The following is a 17,849-nucleotide window of genomic DNA, read 5'->3' as shown; positions in this document are numbered from 1 at the left end:
GGCCCCAACCATCACTGCGGAAATGAGGCTCATTACTCGCTCTTCAACCCACGTACCCGACCTTGATGCATGTCGAAGTCGGATTCCAAGAATCTGAGACAGTGGACGTCATGAATGCTACCCCACTGAGGCATTGTTTTACAACCTAACGAAGATCCCAAACGTGCGGAAACGTACATGGGGGGTGAGGTTTCATGTGCGGGACGGATACTCTGAACTCCATATATTCGTGGAGAAACAGACACAATCAGACGTCGCTGGGGATGGTTTCCCCCGACCAATTTTGCTTTTTGGACCATTTGGGATAGGTTCGTGGGTTCGCGCCGGATTCTTGTGGCGCAAGTGCGACTAATCACGCTCCTCAAAGGCAAGACTGCCATCTATCTGATGTACTCTCTCGTGAATCCGCTCGAACAATGAAAGCCCACCGTGGTTTCCAAGTCGCGTTCGATGCGTTTGGCCTTTCTCGACTCTGGCATTTACGTGATTCCGGACGATTCCTTCCATCTTTGACTTAATCCCGAGGTCTCCGCAGCGGAAGGAAATGGTGAATCTTGGTATGTAGCATCGTCGCCCAATCCACAAGAGATGTATGAATGGGTAGAGGAGAATAATGTGAACAAGTTTTACATAAAAACATGGAGTTAGTAGAGTTGCCAGTTGCATAGATGATGGAGCAGAGGGTCGGAGACGACGTTTGGTGTATTGCATTTATAAAGTATGAAGGTTTGGCAAGGTATCTACTCAATCGTACGCAACAGGACCTAGATGACGACCTTGCCTGCATCTGGTAGAAATCAACCCGCTTCAAGATGCATGTGGTCATGTCATGAACCAATCGATCCCATGCATGCAGGTCTTTATCACAAGCACAAGCTCATGGAAAAGAAGGGAATTCCTCCAGACCCTCGGACATGTCTATATCTATATTGTCAACAATGCTAAAGATACTTTTCACATATGAGCACTCGAGGACGGCAGCAAGGAATTGCATTTGGAACACATCAACTGGAGGTATTCTCCGACCGGTTTCTGGCAACCTTGCCGGTATTGATTCATCATTTGCTTTTCGAAGAAATGAAGAATCATGCCATTACCGGTGTTGTTGTGCTTCAGTATAGAATCTCTGCATGGCACTCTGTCGAAGGTAAATTCATCAATGAGCTTTGGCAATGGAAGCTTGTCGTCCCACTGGGAAATCATAAACTATTTCAAAAAAAGTATGCATACCAAAGTGTCAGGGTATGTGGGCGCGAGCGCTAATGTTACTCTGATAACCTATGTAGTTAGTTATGATCAAGACAGGGGGGAGGGAACATCCCCAACTAGTGTCAGTTATATACATGAAGAGTGCGGTGGTTAGGTGACCAAACAATACACCGATAGAATCACACGATCATAGAATACTTATGCAATAATTGGCATGTACTGGCTCTAGAGGCTGGAAAAGGGATCAGAAAAAAAAATAAGAAATGCGTAGAAGGAGTGGATGAAAATGTAGGCTAATCTTTGATGTGAGATGCTCGCCAGGCAGTAGAATCGTGGATTTGGGCTGTGGCAATTCCCCGCTTCATTTCAAGATTCTTCGGAGAATCCCACATATGTAAGTACACGACTGCCATGCAACTGGAGGATTCATCCCATGAGCGAAGACGTGTTACAGTTAAGGCGTAACACCGATGGACCTTAAGATTGCCTTAGTCTTTGGCCTAGTCCAGATTGCGACCTCAATGTGTATATATAGACCATTGATCAGCGAAAGCTACCCTCAGCTGATCAACATAGCGCCCTTATTGATTTCAGCTTATAGCTTGCTCCTCGTGGTCTGACTCCTTGCTCCCGATCTTGTCTTGCCTTCGCATCTCCTGCGCCTTAGCCCCGTGAGGCCCGTAACAAGACGCAGATTAACACGTGCAACGAAGCGACCAGGTCAATGCGCCCGTAACACTCCACTTCGGACAATTCAACATATAGTTTGTATCAGAGCTAGGGATCGAATTATTCTTCAAGGCCAAACCCTCTGCGAATAGCATTTTCAGCGCGCTGATGCGCGCGCAAGAAAGTGGCCGTGCACGTGGAACATAAGTACTCCCGATTTCAGATGCATGGGCGCTATTCATTCGATTCCGACCAGGTCCGCTATTGTTTGAGGTCGGGGTTGGTCTTGATTACGACCTCTCGATTCCTGAAGCAACGCGTGGATGATCAGGCTCCCAGTCTCCATTGGAATAGAATGATCCCCCGATAGAGGCTGGAACGTGTTTACGTACTCTTCCTTTCAGTGATGGAGCGCGACTACTTACTGCTTCTTCGGGCGATGTCTCTCGTCATGCCTCCCTTTCATATCTGTGCGCCGGAATCAGCTGAGGAGCGCAATTCAGATATGGACGTACCATTGCATGCATGACCCCCTCGCTTATTGGTGTTCCATCTGTCCCTCATAGACAGCGCTATGTGTGAGGATTTAAATAGGTATGCGTTTTTCCCTGCTCACGTACCCCCAAAAGTCTCCGACCCGATTATCGTTAAGTGATCTCTCAATCAGTCGTCCCCCCCAGGATGGAACCACATTCCGATCGTTAGTGATGCCTTCTCGTTTGAAGTCGCATTGGTATTAAATAAGCCTAATCATGTTTTAAAGGTCAAAGTGCGACTTTGTCCCAAGAGAGTCTCGTAGCGTCGCAATCAAATTCTCCGGCTAACACACTTAGAGGAGCACGTCACCATTCAGCTGATACACGACATCAGAATTCCGCACCTAAGCGGCGTCCCCCTGCCCTTCCTGGGATATATGAACGGCCATCGCAGGAGGTGAGAGAAGTTGAAGAAGCTACAGCTAGGACCTCTTCTGAACATGGAGCTGGCTGTGAGTTGACTCTTGTTTTCGTTCATGTTCATTCGAATGATGCTGGCTTCATCAAGACAAAGATCACAGCCTTCAGCGAGAGGGTTCTGCTGCATTCAAGGTGTTCGTAAGGTAAGTATTATTCAATTGATGGTGATCATTATCGAATTGACGTACCGTTCATCAGGAAAATGAATACGCTTGACGCAAATCTACAATCATTCACAAATGCTGTTGGTCAACTCGGTTCGTCCGTCGCCATATCATCCTCGGCAGATGAACTACGCGATTGTCTCCAGAGGCTCCTTCAATCTTTTCGTTCTAACGCGGCTCATCTCTTCGAGGGCGGAGAGAAGGAACTGGCTAGTATACCAAAATTTAGGCGTTTCGCTTCTCGCTACTATACACGCACTATACGCTCCCCCTTGGTTCAGGCGGACTCTCCAGCTACGATCCCGGAGCAAATGGCTTCGTTGGCCCATAACCTAACTACATTTGTCCGATGTCTGGATCAAATCCCGGAGTTCACTGACCAAGCTGTCAATGCTTCCACGGCGCTTTTTCACGATGACCTGATGTACTGGAGCTCATGTTTGAAGGACCATCGGGCAGGCGGTAGGTTGGGTTTGATGTCCGTTCCCAGCGATTCACTCAACAACATTGAATAGACCAGTTTAAACGATCATATATAAGGCAATATCTCAATGATCTCGCTACCGAGATAGGCGAGCACTGCGAAAGCATGTCGCATTCCCTCCAGGTATTCGTTGACATTGGTGAAGTGGTCCACTTTCGAGAACAAGAATTTAACTGATGTGTAACAAACCGTTTTCAGGGATACCCACTATAAAATTCAGTCAAACACAAACAACTAAAACCCTTCAAAATCTTTCCACTGTGGCGGCCCTGTTCGCTGCGGTTGATGCTACAGCAATTCAGTTCTCGTATCAGAGCTTCGGCACCAAGGCGCAAAATGCTGTGAATTTGTTATGGATTATGTCTCTGGTCTTCTCTCTAGCTAGTGCCATCAATAGCCAGCTGGCATATCACTGGCAGTAAGTGATTACTAGCTTGTTTGAGTGCAGCCTCGGTGAATGGATGGATGATTTAGCTCCGCAATTTACCGGTCCCCGCATGCATGTCTACCAATGTTGATCTCCGTATGGATCGTGCATTCGCCTCTCATGTTCCTCGTTGCTTCTGTTCTTGCTTTCTCCGCTGGATTGGTCTGTTTCACATTCTCGAATTTCCACCATTACCCAGTGATTCCCATCGTCATCACAGTTTGCACGTCTATCTCCTCGTTTGCCCTTCTTTCAGTTGGCTTGTGGTTCTTTGGAGAGCGGTGTACATTTAAACGAACTAACGGGAAAAAGGTAAGGCTAAATATTGTGGGCGGATCGCAGGACTCTAATCCCCTTCCGCAGTGGCTCATTCAGGTAGTGCCGGCCGCAGTGGAAAACGTCAAGGGTTACTCTGGGTATCGAGCAGCTACCACATATTTCCGAAACTTGGGTGTACTATTGCGGCCCACCCTTGACTGTGCCAAGCGGCAGATCTCACGAGTTACTCAATCCATGGGCGTTCCCAGACCGGAAACTGTAATTTCTAGCTTGAGTGCTAGAAGCGCAAGCCGCGGTGTGAGGGAAACTGAAGGCAGCCTGCCTTTGCATTCTAACGAGGTTGTCACTTCCTCGTCGAATGGAGACCCTCACACTCCACCGTCGCCTGATGACCCCCCCTCTCTTGGGGGAACCAGCCCTCACCAGCCAAGCCCACTAAGATCAGGCATGGAGAAGATCGCTGCAACGGCATTCGATTTCACGCATCGCTTGGTGTCCATAGGAGATGCATCCAGGTCTGGTTCATTGGGGACATCAGTAGGGTCCCCTCCTGGTTCACCGTCTCCGGCAGGCCAATTTGTTATAGGCCAGATCCCACATGCAACTACAGAAGCACACTCCGCTAACGTGCCAAGGGGTGATTCCGCCCAACTGATGGCCATCACATCATCTCTCAAAGGGATGTCCGTCACCCAGATAGCACGAGAACATACGTGATTCATAAGAGATTTAAGATTTAGCCCCAAGGGGGACTATCGTGAGTCATGGAGGCCTAGTTCTGCCATGAATTCAACAAGAGTGATTTTTACGTAGTTGCGACATGTGCATGGGGAGATCCCATTATTATTTGGAAGGTTGACCACAAGTTATCCGTCCATCGCAAAATCCCGCATTTCAGCGATATGGTTAGCCAAGTAACGTGGTCCCCTGACGGCAAATATCTTCTTTTATTTTCTCAAGACGGTGTCGAAGTCAGGATGGCGGATGTAAGTGATCAGCAAGCCTGCATAACTTTTACCAACTGTGTGCTATATCCCAGGGTGAGGGCTGGCGAGAGGTCACTACTTGCAAGGAACTGGGAGATTACCGGGCAGTCTGCTGGTTGCCAACATCCTGTGCGTTCATTTTAGCAAATCGGACAAGTTGGCGTACAATTGTTAAGTGAAGGTCTTAAATTCGATTGTTACTGCGATTGACATTGCTTATAGCATGTTCACGACTGCGGTTGTCAGCACAGTCCGCAGTCCGAATGGAGCCTTGATCCTCTGCTTCTACATGACATGGCGGTCACTTCTGATGGGCAAAGGCGAGTAGCGCATTCTACCTCCTGACGCTCCCGAATTACCATCGTCCTCCAGGCTTCTAGCGGTTGCGTCAGTGACTCAATCGCCGGACGGATTAAAACCATCAAACCCTGGGCATTTAGAAAAGCGAATTCTTGGTACGTTAGCGCTGATCATTCCCATCACACTCAAGTAACAATGTTTCTCTCAGTGCATAATCTAGAAACAGGGGATGCAGAAGTGTGAGCGTGAGATAAGTTCGGCGGTGAGAAATTCTCAAGCAAATTCTTGCAGACAAATACCCGTTCTTCATGACGCCCGTTACATCACGTTGTCGAGCGAGGGCTCGCTCGTGTTAGTCAGCTACGAGGACAAGGTGCGATGTGCTTGACGGGTTGTTCTTAACATATCGTTGTTCAAATGTGTATCCGAGCACAGGCATCACCACAGCTTTTCCGGCTGAAGATTACCGAACATCAAACGAGACTCGATCTATTGCATACCTACAGCTTGCCGACTGCGAGCTCGCTTCATTCAGTGAGATTTGTTCGTTCAGGCGAATTCTGTCATTTCAATTATCCCGGGCTGGGGGACATGATCGTGTTATGCGCTGATAAAGGTGCTTACTCTCGAAAACTTTGAACGATCGAATGCTAACATTTATGGGATAGGTGGCCTGCTTTACTTCTGGGACCGCAAATCCGCTACCCTGCTGCACTCCATTAAGATTCATGATCCAGGAGCGGCTCGGACGAAGATAGCTTGGAGTCACGTTAACACGGACAGACTTATGTTTGCTACTGGTGGCCATGGAGGTACTTTGACGGTTTGGACAGCTGAATTTCGGGCCAACGAAGCGTCTGGGGGGGCCAAAACTGCGTAAGCTTGGGAGGAAGAGCGGTCGCGAATACTTATGGTGGTGCTTGATACCCGAATGTTCTCCCAATACCCAGGCTGAATTTTCAATATGGAGGCTCGAGGCCTTTGGTCCTTCATGACGTTGCTGTCATGGCAGATGAACAGAGACAGAGGCGGATTTCGATTCACGACATATGTAGAAGGGTGCTCAATCTAAAAAATGAATGGACAACTGTATTGATTACGTAGCAACCTCACTCTTGATTGTTGGCTTCAAGAAGGCTGCCCATGTCTAGGATGCTCACGCTCAAATTGCGTCAATGTGCACTTTTTGCGCATGCTTTCAATCAATGTGAGCGCTGTGCTTTAAGTAGTAGAGGTTGGGATCCTGCCTAAGTATGTACGCGCTCGCTGGACAGAATCGCTGATGCGCGCGCAATCATGCCCACGCTACTCACGATGCAGCCAGCTTGTATATTCGGCTTCCCAATTTTGATGGATTAGATTTGGTGCAGGCTGGTGGTCTCCTGTATTAGATTGTTGGAGCTGATTGTGACCTCTCGATTCCTGAAGCAGCTCCGTATGGAGTTTCCACCTGTAGCGGAGCTGGCCGAATTTATTCGTCTACTTATTCATGGAATATATAAGGAGATAATTCACGGACTCTGGTATTTCAAATGACGCAATTTCGGAATGTATCATTAGCTAGCTTCTGAACGACTGCTTTACAGTCGGCACTCTATATGTAAACAAATTCTCCGTGATCGCAAGCAAGTAGAACTCGGTACGGATGTATTCGAAGACCGGGGGGTCCCGCTTCAGATCTCTCCGCGTGGCTGTCTTGGTGTGGCCGACGTATATCTCCTTCTCCTTGACTTCCTCGCGGGCTTTGTGGGGCCGGTTACTTCTGACTTAAAAGGAAAAGGACCCATGTCTTCCATGCACTTGTACATTGCTGAGGATGTTCGTTAACCTGATTATATAAGGTAACGACTTTTTGGTCTAAATCAATCCGCAGATTCACGTACCCATTAGAAAGTTATCTATGGCATCTTGCGACAGGCCTCCTATGCTGAGCCAATGACAAACTTCCCATTCCTGCCTACTCAAAAAGGGCGCGTGCGGCTGCCCTTCATCTGCATCTTTGGCCAGCTTGTCTGGCATCTCGACCTCATCTGGGAAGGTTTTTCCAGGGTCTATGCCCATGATTAAATTAGTACGGGGTTTCTCGCTGAGGGCAACCCAACATCTGTTGCGTCGGCTCCGAGTCCAGGGGGTCAGACTCATCCATTTCACCAAAGTGAGTTTGCTCAATGTCTTATCTGCCCTGCCGTTGCTACCGTCAGACCGAGGGTGGTGAGTTCTTGACCATGCTGAGCCTCAGGCTGTCGAGTGGCACGCTGTATTTTTTTGCTGACAGGAACCGCTCCGACGCAAGTGATTTGCCAGTCCACCACCCCTGCGTTTACACTTTTTAAAGCACCGCAGATAATCCTTTTGAACAAGCACAGAGATTGAAGACATTGCGTTGACAGCCGAGATTTGTACTGAATTGCAATATAAAATTTGGAGAATCAAATTTAGTCCAGCCTCGCGCGCTCCTCACCCAAAGGAAAGGACTGCAAGAACCTGCCGTGCGGCCTCCACAAGTCAGAGGTATGTCGGAGCAGCAGCACCGCCGTCAATGCCTGGGGGGCTCGACAGAGTTTATGAAATTGGCACTACGAATGAATCTCTGCCTTCTGGTTCTGCCCGGTATCTCGAATACCAAATGAACTATGTGAGAACAATATGTTGCATGCTCTCAAAGGCAGGGCTCCAGTCTCTATGACTTCGCAGCAATATGTAGAGCTACTCTACGATGCCAGGCCTCGATCAATTATATACGCTTTACGGCGGTGTCTGGAAAAGGGCGCTTGCTTCTTCCCCCGCTTCCTCTGACAGCGTGGTTTTTCAAAGTACTTACTCTATGTTGTCGAAGCCGAATAACTTCAATAAGAATTATATAGTCTTGGTTCGTGGCTAAACACGTGTCTGTCCAGATGACACAGGAACTCAGCATGCTTTCCCAAGATAGGCGAATGGCTACAAAAGCAATGACTCGCTTTGCAGTTACCTTCACAACCCCTCAATTTGCTTGCGATGTCGACTTCACAAACCAACATGGACGCAAGCATTGACCGTGAGTCCAAAGCCGTGAAGCCAGGAAATGCGTTGGCTGATCATCGCGCTGCGTTCATGCAGAAACGAGCGATACCATCGTTCACACTGGTCCTGTGTCTCCTACATCCCCTTCTGAACATCGGCTCAGGCCTGGTGTTTCGACTACTGCCCGCATTTCGACACCAACAAGAAACTCTCACTCTCAACCTACCACACCTAGGCGGCGCCCCAATCCCATTGTAGTCATGCACAAAAGGCAATTGAGTCTGCAACTTGAAGAAGGGATTGAAGAGTCCCCGGAAGTTCGTCAGGAAGACCTTGATGAGCAAGGCGCAGGATGTAGGCTCAAATCTCCAATGGCCAAAATTCCGTTCTCATATGGTGTTTCGATTATTAGACAATGACGAATGGATGAGAAAGGAGGGACTGGCGGTATTGGAAACTCTGGAATTGTAAGCGTGTTCGAGAATCGTGATTCTGACAAGTCCTCACTCCCGGGGTTCCATAGAAGAATGACGAAACTGGATAAAAAACTTCAAAACTTCACCAACGCCCTCGGTGCGATCGGTTCTTCAGCCGCGCTCCAACTAGCAGCGGACGATTTTCGTGACCTACTAACTCATTTGTCGCGCCTCTTTCGGAAGAATGCCTATAAGTTATTTGGGGATATCGATCAGGATCAAGCTCACGCTGCAGAGGATAGACGATCTCGGGCGTATGGACGAGGACAACGCCGGTTCAGTGTGTTGTCCGATGATCAGGAAACAGCTCACGCCCAGTTGGGTTTATTAGCAGACAATTTAGACATATTTCTCTCGTGCTTGAACGAGATTCCCAAGTTCACCGACCAAGCTGTCAACACTTCCGTCAAGCTCTTCCAAAGAGATTTGAGGTATTGGGGATCTTGCCTCAAAGTATATGAAAGTTAGCTGTCATCATGAGGCGTTCTATCCGACCACTCACTTTCTTGCTTCTCACAGAGCAGTACCACGCTCCGTTTGTTCGATTATACCTTAACGATATCTCAGCAGAAATTGGGGAGCATTTGGACAGCGTCTCGGCGGCCATTACCGTTTTCATCGAGTTCGGTAAGTCCCCTGACCCAGCTGCAACGATGCAACTCAATGGGCTGAGCAGGTATCCCGACTATCAAATTTACCCAGCATCACACAACTGCAGCCCTTCATAATTTGTCCACGGTCGCCACCTTGTTTTCGAGTGTGACTGCTACAACAATTCAGTTTAGCTAGTACTGATACCTGGTTACTTTTCTGGGAAATCACTCGTCTTATGCCGCTTCTTCTCTAGTCAGAATTTTCAGACAAGGACTCAGGAAGCGGTCAACTTGTTATGGATTATCTCACTCGTATTTTCCCTCGCGAGTGCGATGAATAGCCAGCTTGCTTATCATTGGCGGTGAGCAAATTGCTGTTTGAAGTACTCTGGGGGCTGGTTCATCGGTTACACTCTTCATCCTGCTGAAATAGCTCTGCCGTCTATCGCTCGCCTCGTGCACGCCTCCCTTGGTGGGTCTCCATCTGGATAACCCATACGCCTCTGAGCTTCCTCATTGCGTCCGTCATTGCGTTCTCGGCTGGGCTCATATGTTTTACCTTCTCCAACTTCCACATATCTCCGTTTATCCCCGTCGTAATCACTATTTGCACATCAGTCTCGTCTTTTGCTCTTCTCACGGTCGGCTTCTGGTTTTTGGGGGAGCGCTATGCATATGGTAAGACTAACGGCAGAAAGGTTCGATCCCCATTTTTTAACGGTTGAGTAATGTGGTGATGTGTCGTTTTCTTCAGTGGCTCGACGATTTAATGAAGGATACTTTTACAAAAGGCAATCTGGCAGCTATGTGCCAACCATTCTTAGGCTTCCTTCTCTCGAGCATGCATCACTGTCTACAACCATTCCGGAAGGCGCTTGTTTTCTTATGGGGACTTTTGATCACCCTGTTCCGACGCCATAATTTGCCAAGAGACAGCCGACAGAACGAGATCATTATAACAGAGGTGCACTCTCCGATAGCTGATGCCCACCAACGGGATGTCGAGAAAGATGCCGTTGAGAGGACTCCCAGTCGTGCATCATCGAGCTTGAGAGCTCATCGATCCGATGACAAGACAGAACGTCATTCCCTGCCTACGACATCGCTTCAATATGAACGATCTTCTGATGAACCTGGTTTGTTCCCTCTCCTCAAACCGGTATTCGAAAAGTTCCATGACACACTACGTGGATTTGGGATTCACCCCAGGACGTCTGAGGAAGGGGGTCCTGTCTCCTCGCCACGCACCCCATTGCCCGTCTCGCCAGCACCAAGGCAGGACCCCTTTCGTGGCAGAGGCTCTCTCTCTGATTCGAGTGACCACTCGGTGGATGTTATAAATCTTCCCCCCGCAGAAACTAGTCCATCCAACTTGGGAGCTGTAATTCCTGCTTTGAAATCTCTGCGAGTCACGGGGAACCTGAGGATGCACACTGCCCTGGTCCGAGACATCCAGTTCAGCCCTAATGGCGAATACCGTATGTGAATCTCTGGCTCTTCCTCGTTCTGGCTCAGTTTCGATTGTTACTAGTGGCTACTTGCGCATGGGACCAAACCGCTATCATCTGGAGAGTTGACTCCATTTTCACCGTCCACCAGAAGTTGGAATATGCGGGAGGGTCCCCTGGACAAGTCTTATGGTCTCCAGATGGCCAGTATCTCATTGTGAAGTCACCGTTTGGGGTGAAAGCCTGGTTACGCGAGGTCCGTATCTATCCATACATTGCGAATGTACTAGTGAATGACGCGAGCAGACTGGTGTTTGGCAGCGGACCATCCACTGGCCTCGGTTTATACATTCTGTGGCTTGGGTGGGAGGCTCTGACAAATTCATTGTAGTGGAACAGACAAAGTTCACGGTACTGGTGGGTGGTTCACGACCGGACATTGGACCTCAGACTGAGTACTGCACTCAGTCTGTCAAAGGCGAAGTGCAACGTACCTATGAAACATGCTTGGGGCCTTTGGTCCTTCACGACGTTGCTGTCACGATGGATGAATTAAGGTAGATATCAAATCAACGGCTATGATTTGGTCTGATCCATCAGTCAAGACTCTTGGGGGTTGCAACTCTGAGCCAAACGCCTGATGATCAGAAACTAAAGCCCTCAGATTCACATCATTTGGAGAAGCGCATTATTGGTAAGGGCATTCCTAGCACCTGCCAAGACACCTGGAGGCTGATCTCGTTCAGTGCTCAATCTGCAATCGGAAGAAATTGAGACGTAATTCAATTTCTTTATGGATGCTGGTAACACCTGCTGATCCTCCACTAGACACATTCCAATGCTTCACGACGTTCGCCATATTAAAGTATCTGGGCCACTAGTGTTGATCAGTTTTGAAGACAAAGTGAGTTAAAAGTGATGAGATCAACTGGCAACTCAACACATGCTTGGTACAGACATCTCCACAACTCTTCCGCCTCGGAAATATCGGTGGCATCGTTCATCTTGATCTCCTCCACACCTACAACCTCCCGTCCAAAGTTCGATTTGGACGGTCAGGTTATCTTGGTCAATTTGCTGGACATGATGTTGAGAATATGGTCGTACTCTCGACAGATATGAGTGAGGGCACTGGACAAACATAAATGGATCAAAAGGATGACAAGCATTTTCCCTCTAGGTGGGAAGGTCCATTTCTGGGATCGCCGGACAACCAAGTTGCTTCACTCTCTACATGTTCGTGAACAGGGGACAACTCCAGCGAGTGTAGCCTGGAACAATGCAAATGAGCACCGCATTATGCTTGCCACCGGGGGCGATGATGGTTCAGTACGGATTTGGACAGCATTGTGGAACACTGGTAAGCAAGCTGTTTCATCTCCCCAGCAGGGTTGACTGGCCAGGCACCTGCCATACACACCTATGCTGTCTCCGAAACTGGTTCTATTAGTAAATAGTCCATCACTGGAGTAAGCATATGCGGCTACTTGTTGAGGTTGGGTGTCGAAAATCCATGTGAGGTCCAAGCAGGACAACACAATCACTTCCTGTATTAGGGGTGCAGAGTGCCTCACCGAGAGATGCTTGCTTTCTATTTGTGATTTGTTATTGTGAATTGCCTTGTCCACCCTTCATGTGAGTCCTGGCCTGACAGTGAATGCCAGATTCTGCAGTGTGATCATCAATAAGGAGAGAGAGCAGTGAGTTTGCACTAATATGCATGAAATTAGATCTTTTATGTGACAAGTGAGGAAGCAATTCAGAGGAGACCCATTCAAAAGAAAGTAGCTTGAGCAGTGATGGAGAAAAACATGTTAGTTTTGCAGGATTGAGCAGGGGTATTGTGAGGTCTCAGGGGTTGCTCAGCACACCAGAACTGTAAGTGATACAAAGGTGTGTATTGTTAGATATGGTGGATTTGGACGACTCCGGAATGGAATCGGAGACTTAGCATGGAAGGACCTCGGCCTCAGTGACTCATGTGGAGTGCTGTGCCATTGCTGGTTGTCCTGGGGGTCCCTAATTTCAGATCTAGCAGAGGGGAAGTCTCTTAGGGGGGAATCAAGTCGATTTCGGACTGAGGTTATGCAGGGTCGGTGTCAGGGATGCATCCAGGGTGGAGGGGGCCCGGATGTAATGCCCAGCAGAGGGACCCTCTCAGGGAGCGTAGTGGGTGTGCATGCTGATGGGCCCGATCTGGGACTGTAGTCCCTGGCCACTTGACTGAAGTGGAAAAGTGAGAAGAAGGTTACTTCTTCAGTTCCCACTTCAGGTGCATTTATGTACATGCGGTTTGGGTCACATGATGGGTGCCATGTCACCCTCAGAGAGCCGCAGCCATCCGGGTGTCCCTGTGGGGGATCCCAAGGGCGTCCGCTGCAGGTGTGTGTGCTAGGCATAGCAGGAAGTTGTCTGGGGTGTCTGAGCTGGATGGGTTAACAGTACAATGATACAAAGGAAAGTGGTCTGTGTAAATAGAAAGAATAAACAGAGAGGGAGAATGAAACAAAGGAGAAAGAGGAAAGAGAGAAGAGGGAAGAAAGAGAAGGGGGAGAAGGGGAGGGAGAAGGAGGAGGGAGAAGGGGGAGGGAGAAGGAGGAGGGAGAAGGAGGAGGGAGAAGGAGGGAGAAGGAGGAGGGAGAAGGATGGGTAATGGGGGAGCGGGTGAGGTGGGCCCAGGTGGGCCTGGGTGGAGCTGGGTCAGGTGGGTGTGCCCTGACAGTCGGTTGAGGTTCCAACCTTAGTTGTGACTCCTGCTATCCTCAAGCTGTCAGAATTTAGGCTCTTTATTTCAACAGGGGAGGAGAAGAGTGAAAACCTGTTTCACCCTTCCCCGCAATTTATATACATTGTTTACATCGAGAAATAAAGAGTAATAAACAATGAATAAAGAAAGCGTGCACAGCATGCATTACCACACATCCATTCCCTACAGGTTACAAGTTACTATGTACATTGTATATGTCATATCCATACAATCCCGACCTCCGCTCCGGGCTCCTGGAACTCCAAACTCCGACTTCTGGAGCCCTACTTCCCTTCCATCACTTTCTCCTTGCCGACTCCCAAGAGGTTATCCCACCTCCGGCTCGGACACCACCTTCAGTCCGACTCCGGAACATTCCGGGTCCGACCCCAACCTCGACACCTTCCAGATGAGTACACAAAACCTATGCTCCCAACTCCGGACCTCCGCTCCGGTATCCCATTCACGTCTCATCTCCGGAACCTCCGGTCTTAGCTCCGACCTCGGACTTTGACCCCACCTCCGCTTATACCCATTGTATTGGTTAGCTCATTCCATTTAATTACCTTTGCCAATATTCCGGAGTTTAACCTCCGAGTTTGGACTTTCTGGACTTACTCCGGACCTTGCAACTATTGCATTGTCCATTTCAATTCCGCTATTCTCCCTCATTCCTATTTGGGCTGCTGCTTCCTTTCTATTCAGTCAGCTAGCCATTCCCCACTCCCAACCTCCTTCCTTCCTCCTTGGGCCTTGGCCCTTCATTCCTCCTTTGAGAAACACCATTGAGTCAAACCCTCGACCCTCGGTGTTGTTCCTCTTTCCATCTCCCTTTGTCTCCTTTCGTCCTACCCTTGTTCCTTTTGATTCCGGACCCCTCCTTATATACAATGTACCTAGTAACTTGTAACCTCAGTCCGAAATCGACTGGAATTCCCCCCCAAGAGACTTTCCCTCTGCTAGATCCGAAATTAGGGACCCCTAGGACAACCAGCAATGGCACAGCGCTCCGCATGAGTCGCTGAGGCCGAGGTCCTTCCACGATAAGTCTCCGATTCCATTCTGGAGTCGTCCGAGTCCGCGCATTCTAACAGTATATAAGGAGGGGTCCAGGATCAAAAGGAGCAAGGGTACTCCGAAAGGAGACAAAGGGAGCTGGAAGGAGGAACAACACCAAGGGTCAAGGGTTTGACTCAATGGTGTTTCCCAAAGGAGGAGTGAAGGGGCCAAGGCCCAAGGAGGAAGGAAGGAGGATGGGAGTGGGGAATGGCTAGCTGACTGAATAGAAAGGAAGCAGCAGCCCAAATAGGAATCAGGGAGAATTGAATGGGACAATGCAATAGTTGCAAGGTCTGAAGTAAGTCTGGAAAGTCCTGTCAGGGATTGGCCCCTGACCCCGCTGTCAGGGCACCCAACCACACCCCAGAACCACCTTCCCAGACCTCCCCATCCCTACAAATCTCTCACGACTTCAGCCCACATGTGAGCCTGCAGGAAAAATCATGTGGGTCAAGGCGAGCAACTCGCCTTAACCCATGTGACACCTTTTCCGAGTCGTGGGAACATGCTCAGCTTCTACCCGGAGTCACGTTATGAACTGTACAGTACACTTTCCTTTTATAGTAGCCAAGCAGGGAATAGGGAAACTTACCCTTCTTCTCAACTCAATCCCCACTTAGGCAAGTTGTAGTTACCCTCTGTAATACATGACAACTCAATCCCCACTTAGTCCCTTCAGTGAGTTTGAGGAGCTGAGGACAGGGTCTAGCGCCCAACCACCCAGAACACTGCACACACCCAGGCCTGAGGTCGGGCTGTCCCTGATCGAGGACCAAGCCCTGACAAGTCCAAACTTGGAAGTTAAACTCCGGAATATTGGCAAAGGTAAATAAATGGAATTGACTAACCAATACAATGGGTATAAGTGGAGGTGGGGTCAAAGTCCGAGGTTGGAGCTAAGACCAGAGTTCTGAGATGGAGATGTGAACAGGATTCCAGAGTGGAGGTCCAAAGTCAGGAGCATAGTTGCATACTTGTCTGGAAGGTGTTGAGGTTGAGGTCGGACCTGGAATTGTCTGGAGTCGGACCAAAGGTGGTGTTGGAGCTGGAGGTGGGAAGACCTCTTGGGAGTTGGCAAGGAGGAGGTGATGGAGGGGGAGTAGGGCTCCGGAGTCAGTTTCGGAGTTCCGGGAGCCCAGAGCAGAGGTTGGGATTGTATATCCTGGTGGTAGTAGACCACCTGTCCAAGCGTATCCATGTGGTCCCCACCATGACGACCATAGACTTGGAGGGTATTGCACAGCTCTTTCTAGAGCACGTCTGGAGGCACCATGGGCTCCCAGAGGAGATCCTCAGCAACAGAGGGAGCGCCTTTGTCTCTCGCTTCTCAAAGGAGCTTGTGGACCTTCTAGGCATCAAACTGACCCCTTCAACACCCTACCGCCCCCAGATGGACAGACAGACTGAGCGGGTCAACCAAGAGATCAAAGCTTATCTCTGGGTGTTCGTCAACCATCGACAGGACAACTGGGCGGACTGGCTCCCACTGGTGGAATTCTCCTACAACAACTGCATCCACTCATCCACCCACTGAACTCCTTTTGAACTCGACACCAGCCAACACCCCAGGATGGGGACAGAGCCCACATGCACATCCGAGGTGGAAGCTGCTGATGCGTTCTCATCAAGGATGATGAAAATGCAAGAGGAGGCGAAGGCTGCACTGGAACATGCAGCAGATGAGATGGCCTGTTACTACGACCGAGACTGCAAAACAGCCCCAAAGTACCAAGAAGGCGACCGAGTCTGGCTCAGCATGCAAAATTACATGACTGACCGCCCGACCAAAAAGTTGGACCACAAATGGCTTGGCCCCTTCAAGATCATCAAAGTTGTTTCCCCTGCTGCTGTCAAGCTCCAACTTACTGCACAGCAGAAGGGAATCCACCTGGTTGTATCCATAATGAACGTCAGACCACACTGCCCAGATGATATCCCAGAATGACCCACTGACCCCTGCCCAGGTCCGGAACTTGTAGACAGAGAGGAAGAGTACGAGGTCGAGAAGGTATTGGACTCTAAGTGGCTATGCCGGAAACTCTGGTATCTGGTAAAGTTCATTGGTTGGCCAAGCTCAGAGAACCAATGGCTCCAATGGGACCACTTAGCCCATGCCCCCAACTGGATTGAGGAATTCCACAGGATGCATCCCCAAGCCCCAAGGAGAGAGAGAGAGAACCATCTGGCCACTTCAAGGCGAAGTGGCTTAAGGAGGGGGTGATGTCAGGGCACACCCACCTGACCCAGTTCCACCCAGGCCCACCCAGGCCCACCTCACCCACTCCCTGCTACCCATCCATCCTCCCTCCTCCTCCCTCCCTCTTCCCCTCCTTCTCTTTCCTCCCTTTTCCCTCTTTCCTCTTTCTCCTTTATTTCATTCTCCCTTTCTGTTTATTCTTTCTATTTACATGGACCACCTTCCCTTGTATCATTGTACTGTTGACCCATCCAGCTCAGACACCCCAGACGACTTCCCGCTATGCCTAGCACGTGCGCCTGCAGTGGATGCCCTCGGGATCCCCTGTGGGGACACCTGGATGGCTGTGGCTCTCTCCATGGATGACGTGGCACCCGTCATGTGACCCAAGCTGCATGTACATAAATGTACCTGAAGTGGGAACTGAAGAAGTAACCTTCTTCTCACGTTTTCCACTTCAGGTAAGTAGTGTAGTTCTTCCTTTTAATAACAATTCACATTTTCCACTTCAGTCTAAGCTACAGTCCCAGATTGGGCCCATCAGCATGCATGCCCGCTTCGCTCCCTGAGAGGGTCCCTCTGCTGGGTGCTACATCCAGGCCCCCTCCACCCTGGACACATCCCTGACACTACCATTGACCCGGCTGCAGTGCAGCATGCCTGGACCCGGACACACTGGATGACCTCCTGCACACCAGATGCTCCTGGGACCTCTTGTGGGGGCACCTGGATGGATGTAGCTGTGTGCGTAGATGATGTGGCACTTCCCACGTGGCCTTAACCACATGTATATAAACACAGCCTAAGTGGGAACTGAGAAGCAACCTTGTTCTCACACTTCCCACTTTAGGCA

The 17,849-nt window shown here is 49.5% G+C and overlaps 4 protein-coding genes across 4 annotated transcripts; 3 read left to right on the top strand and 1 right to left on the bottom strand.

Annotated features, from left to right (window-relative positions):
- Positions 1-666: 666 nt before the first annotated feature.
- EI90DRAFT_3077765 (uncharacterized protein) lies at positions 667-1,363 on the top strand (the record flags this gene model as incomplete). Its single annotated transcript, XM_039061741.1, has 3 exons — positions 667-821; positions 966-1,220; positions 1,291-1,363. The coding sequence occupies exons 1-3, from the start codon at positions 817-819 to the stop codon at positions 1,361-1,363; spliced, it is 333 nt and encodes a 110-aa protein (XP_038910936.1). The 5' UTR covers positions 667-816.
- Positions 1,364-2,559: 1,196 nt separating this feature from the next.
- On the top strand, positions 2,560-6,354 carry EI90DRAFT_3020043 (WD40-repeat-containing domain protein; the record flags this gene model as incomplete). Its single annotated transcript, XM_039057456.1, has 16 exons — positions 2,560-2,578; positions 2,642-2,866; positions 2,923-2,977; positions 3,033-3,460; positions 3,681-3,900; positions 3,957-4,221; positions 4,273-4,871; positions 4,914-4,945; positions 5,002-5,174; positions 5,228-5,303; positions 5,397-5,424; positions 5,547-5,629; positions 5,683-5,713; positions 5,766-5,847; positions 5,910-6,090; positions 6,143-6,354. 16 exons carry the CDS (start codon positions 2,560-2,562, stop codon positions 6,352-6,354), a joined length of 2,709 nt encoding a protein of 902 aa, XP_038910935.1.
- Positions 6,355-7,209: 855 nt separating this feature from the next.
- EI90DRAFT_3077753 (uncharacterized protein) lies at positions 7,210-7,852 on the bottom strand. Its single transcript, XM_039061740.1, is given in 3 exon segments — positions 7,210-7,315; positions 7,349-7,350; positions 7,361-7,852. 3 exon segments carry the CDS (start codon positions 7,614-7,616, stop codon positions 7,307-7,309), a joined length of 267 nt encoding a protein of 88 aa, XP_038910934.1. The 5' UTR covers positions 7,617-7,852; the 3' UTR covers positions 7,210-7,306.
- A 619-nt stretch (positions 7,853-8,471) lies between these two features.
- On the top strand, positions 8,472-12,389 carry EI90DRAFT_3130876 (uncharacterized protein; the record flags this gene model as incomplete). Its single annotated transcript, XM_039064347.1, has 16 exons — positions 8,472-8,511; positions 8,574-8,831; positions 8,890-8,944; positions 9,001-9,416; positions 9,473-9,580; positions 9,630-9,741; positions 9,801-9,908; positions 9,980-10,244; positions 10,301-11,024; positions 11,078-11,335; positions 11,386-11,551; positions 11,600-11,688; positions 11,741-11,771; positions 11,823-11,898; positions 11,951-12,116; positions 12,175-12,389. The coding sequence occupies 16 exons, from the start codon at positions 8,472-8,474 to the stop codon at positions 12,387-12,389; spliced, it is 3,087 nt and encodes a 1,028-aa protein (XP_038910933.1).
- Positions 12,390-17,849: the final 5,460 nt, after the last annotated feature.

This window comes from Cantharellus anzutake (assembly GCF_015039405.1).
Source record: "Cantharellus anzutake strain C23 chromosome Unknown EI90scaffold_70, whole genome shotgun sequence".
In the NCBI taxonomy this organism is placed as follows: Eukaryota; Fungi; Basidiomycota; class Agaricomycetes; order Cantharellales; family Hydnaceae; genus Cantharellus; species Cantharellus anzutake.
The sequence above is the reverse complement of the archived record's forward strand: the minus strand, read 5'-3'. Positions and strand labels throughout refer to the sequence as shown.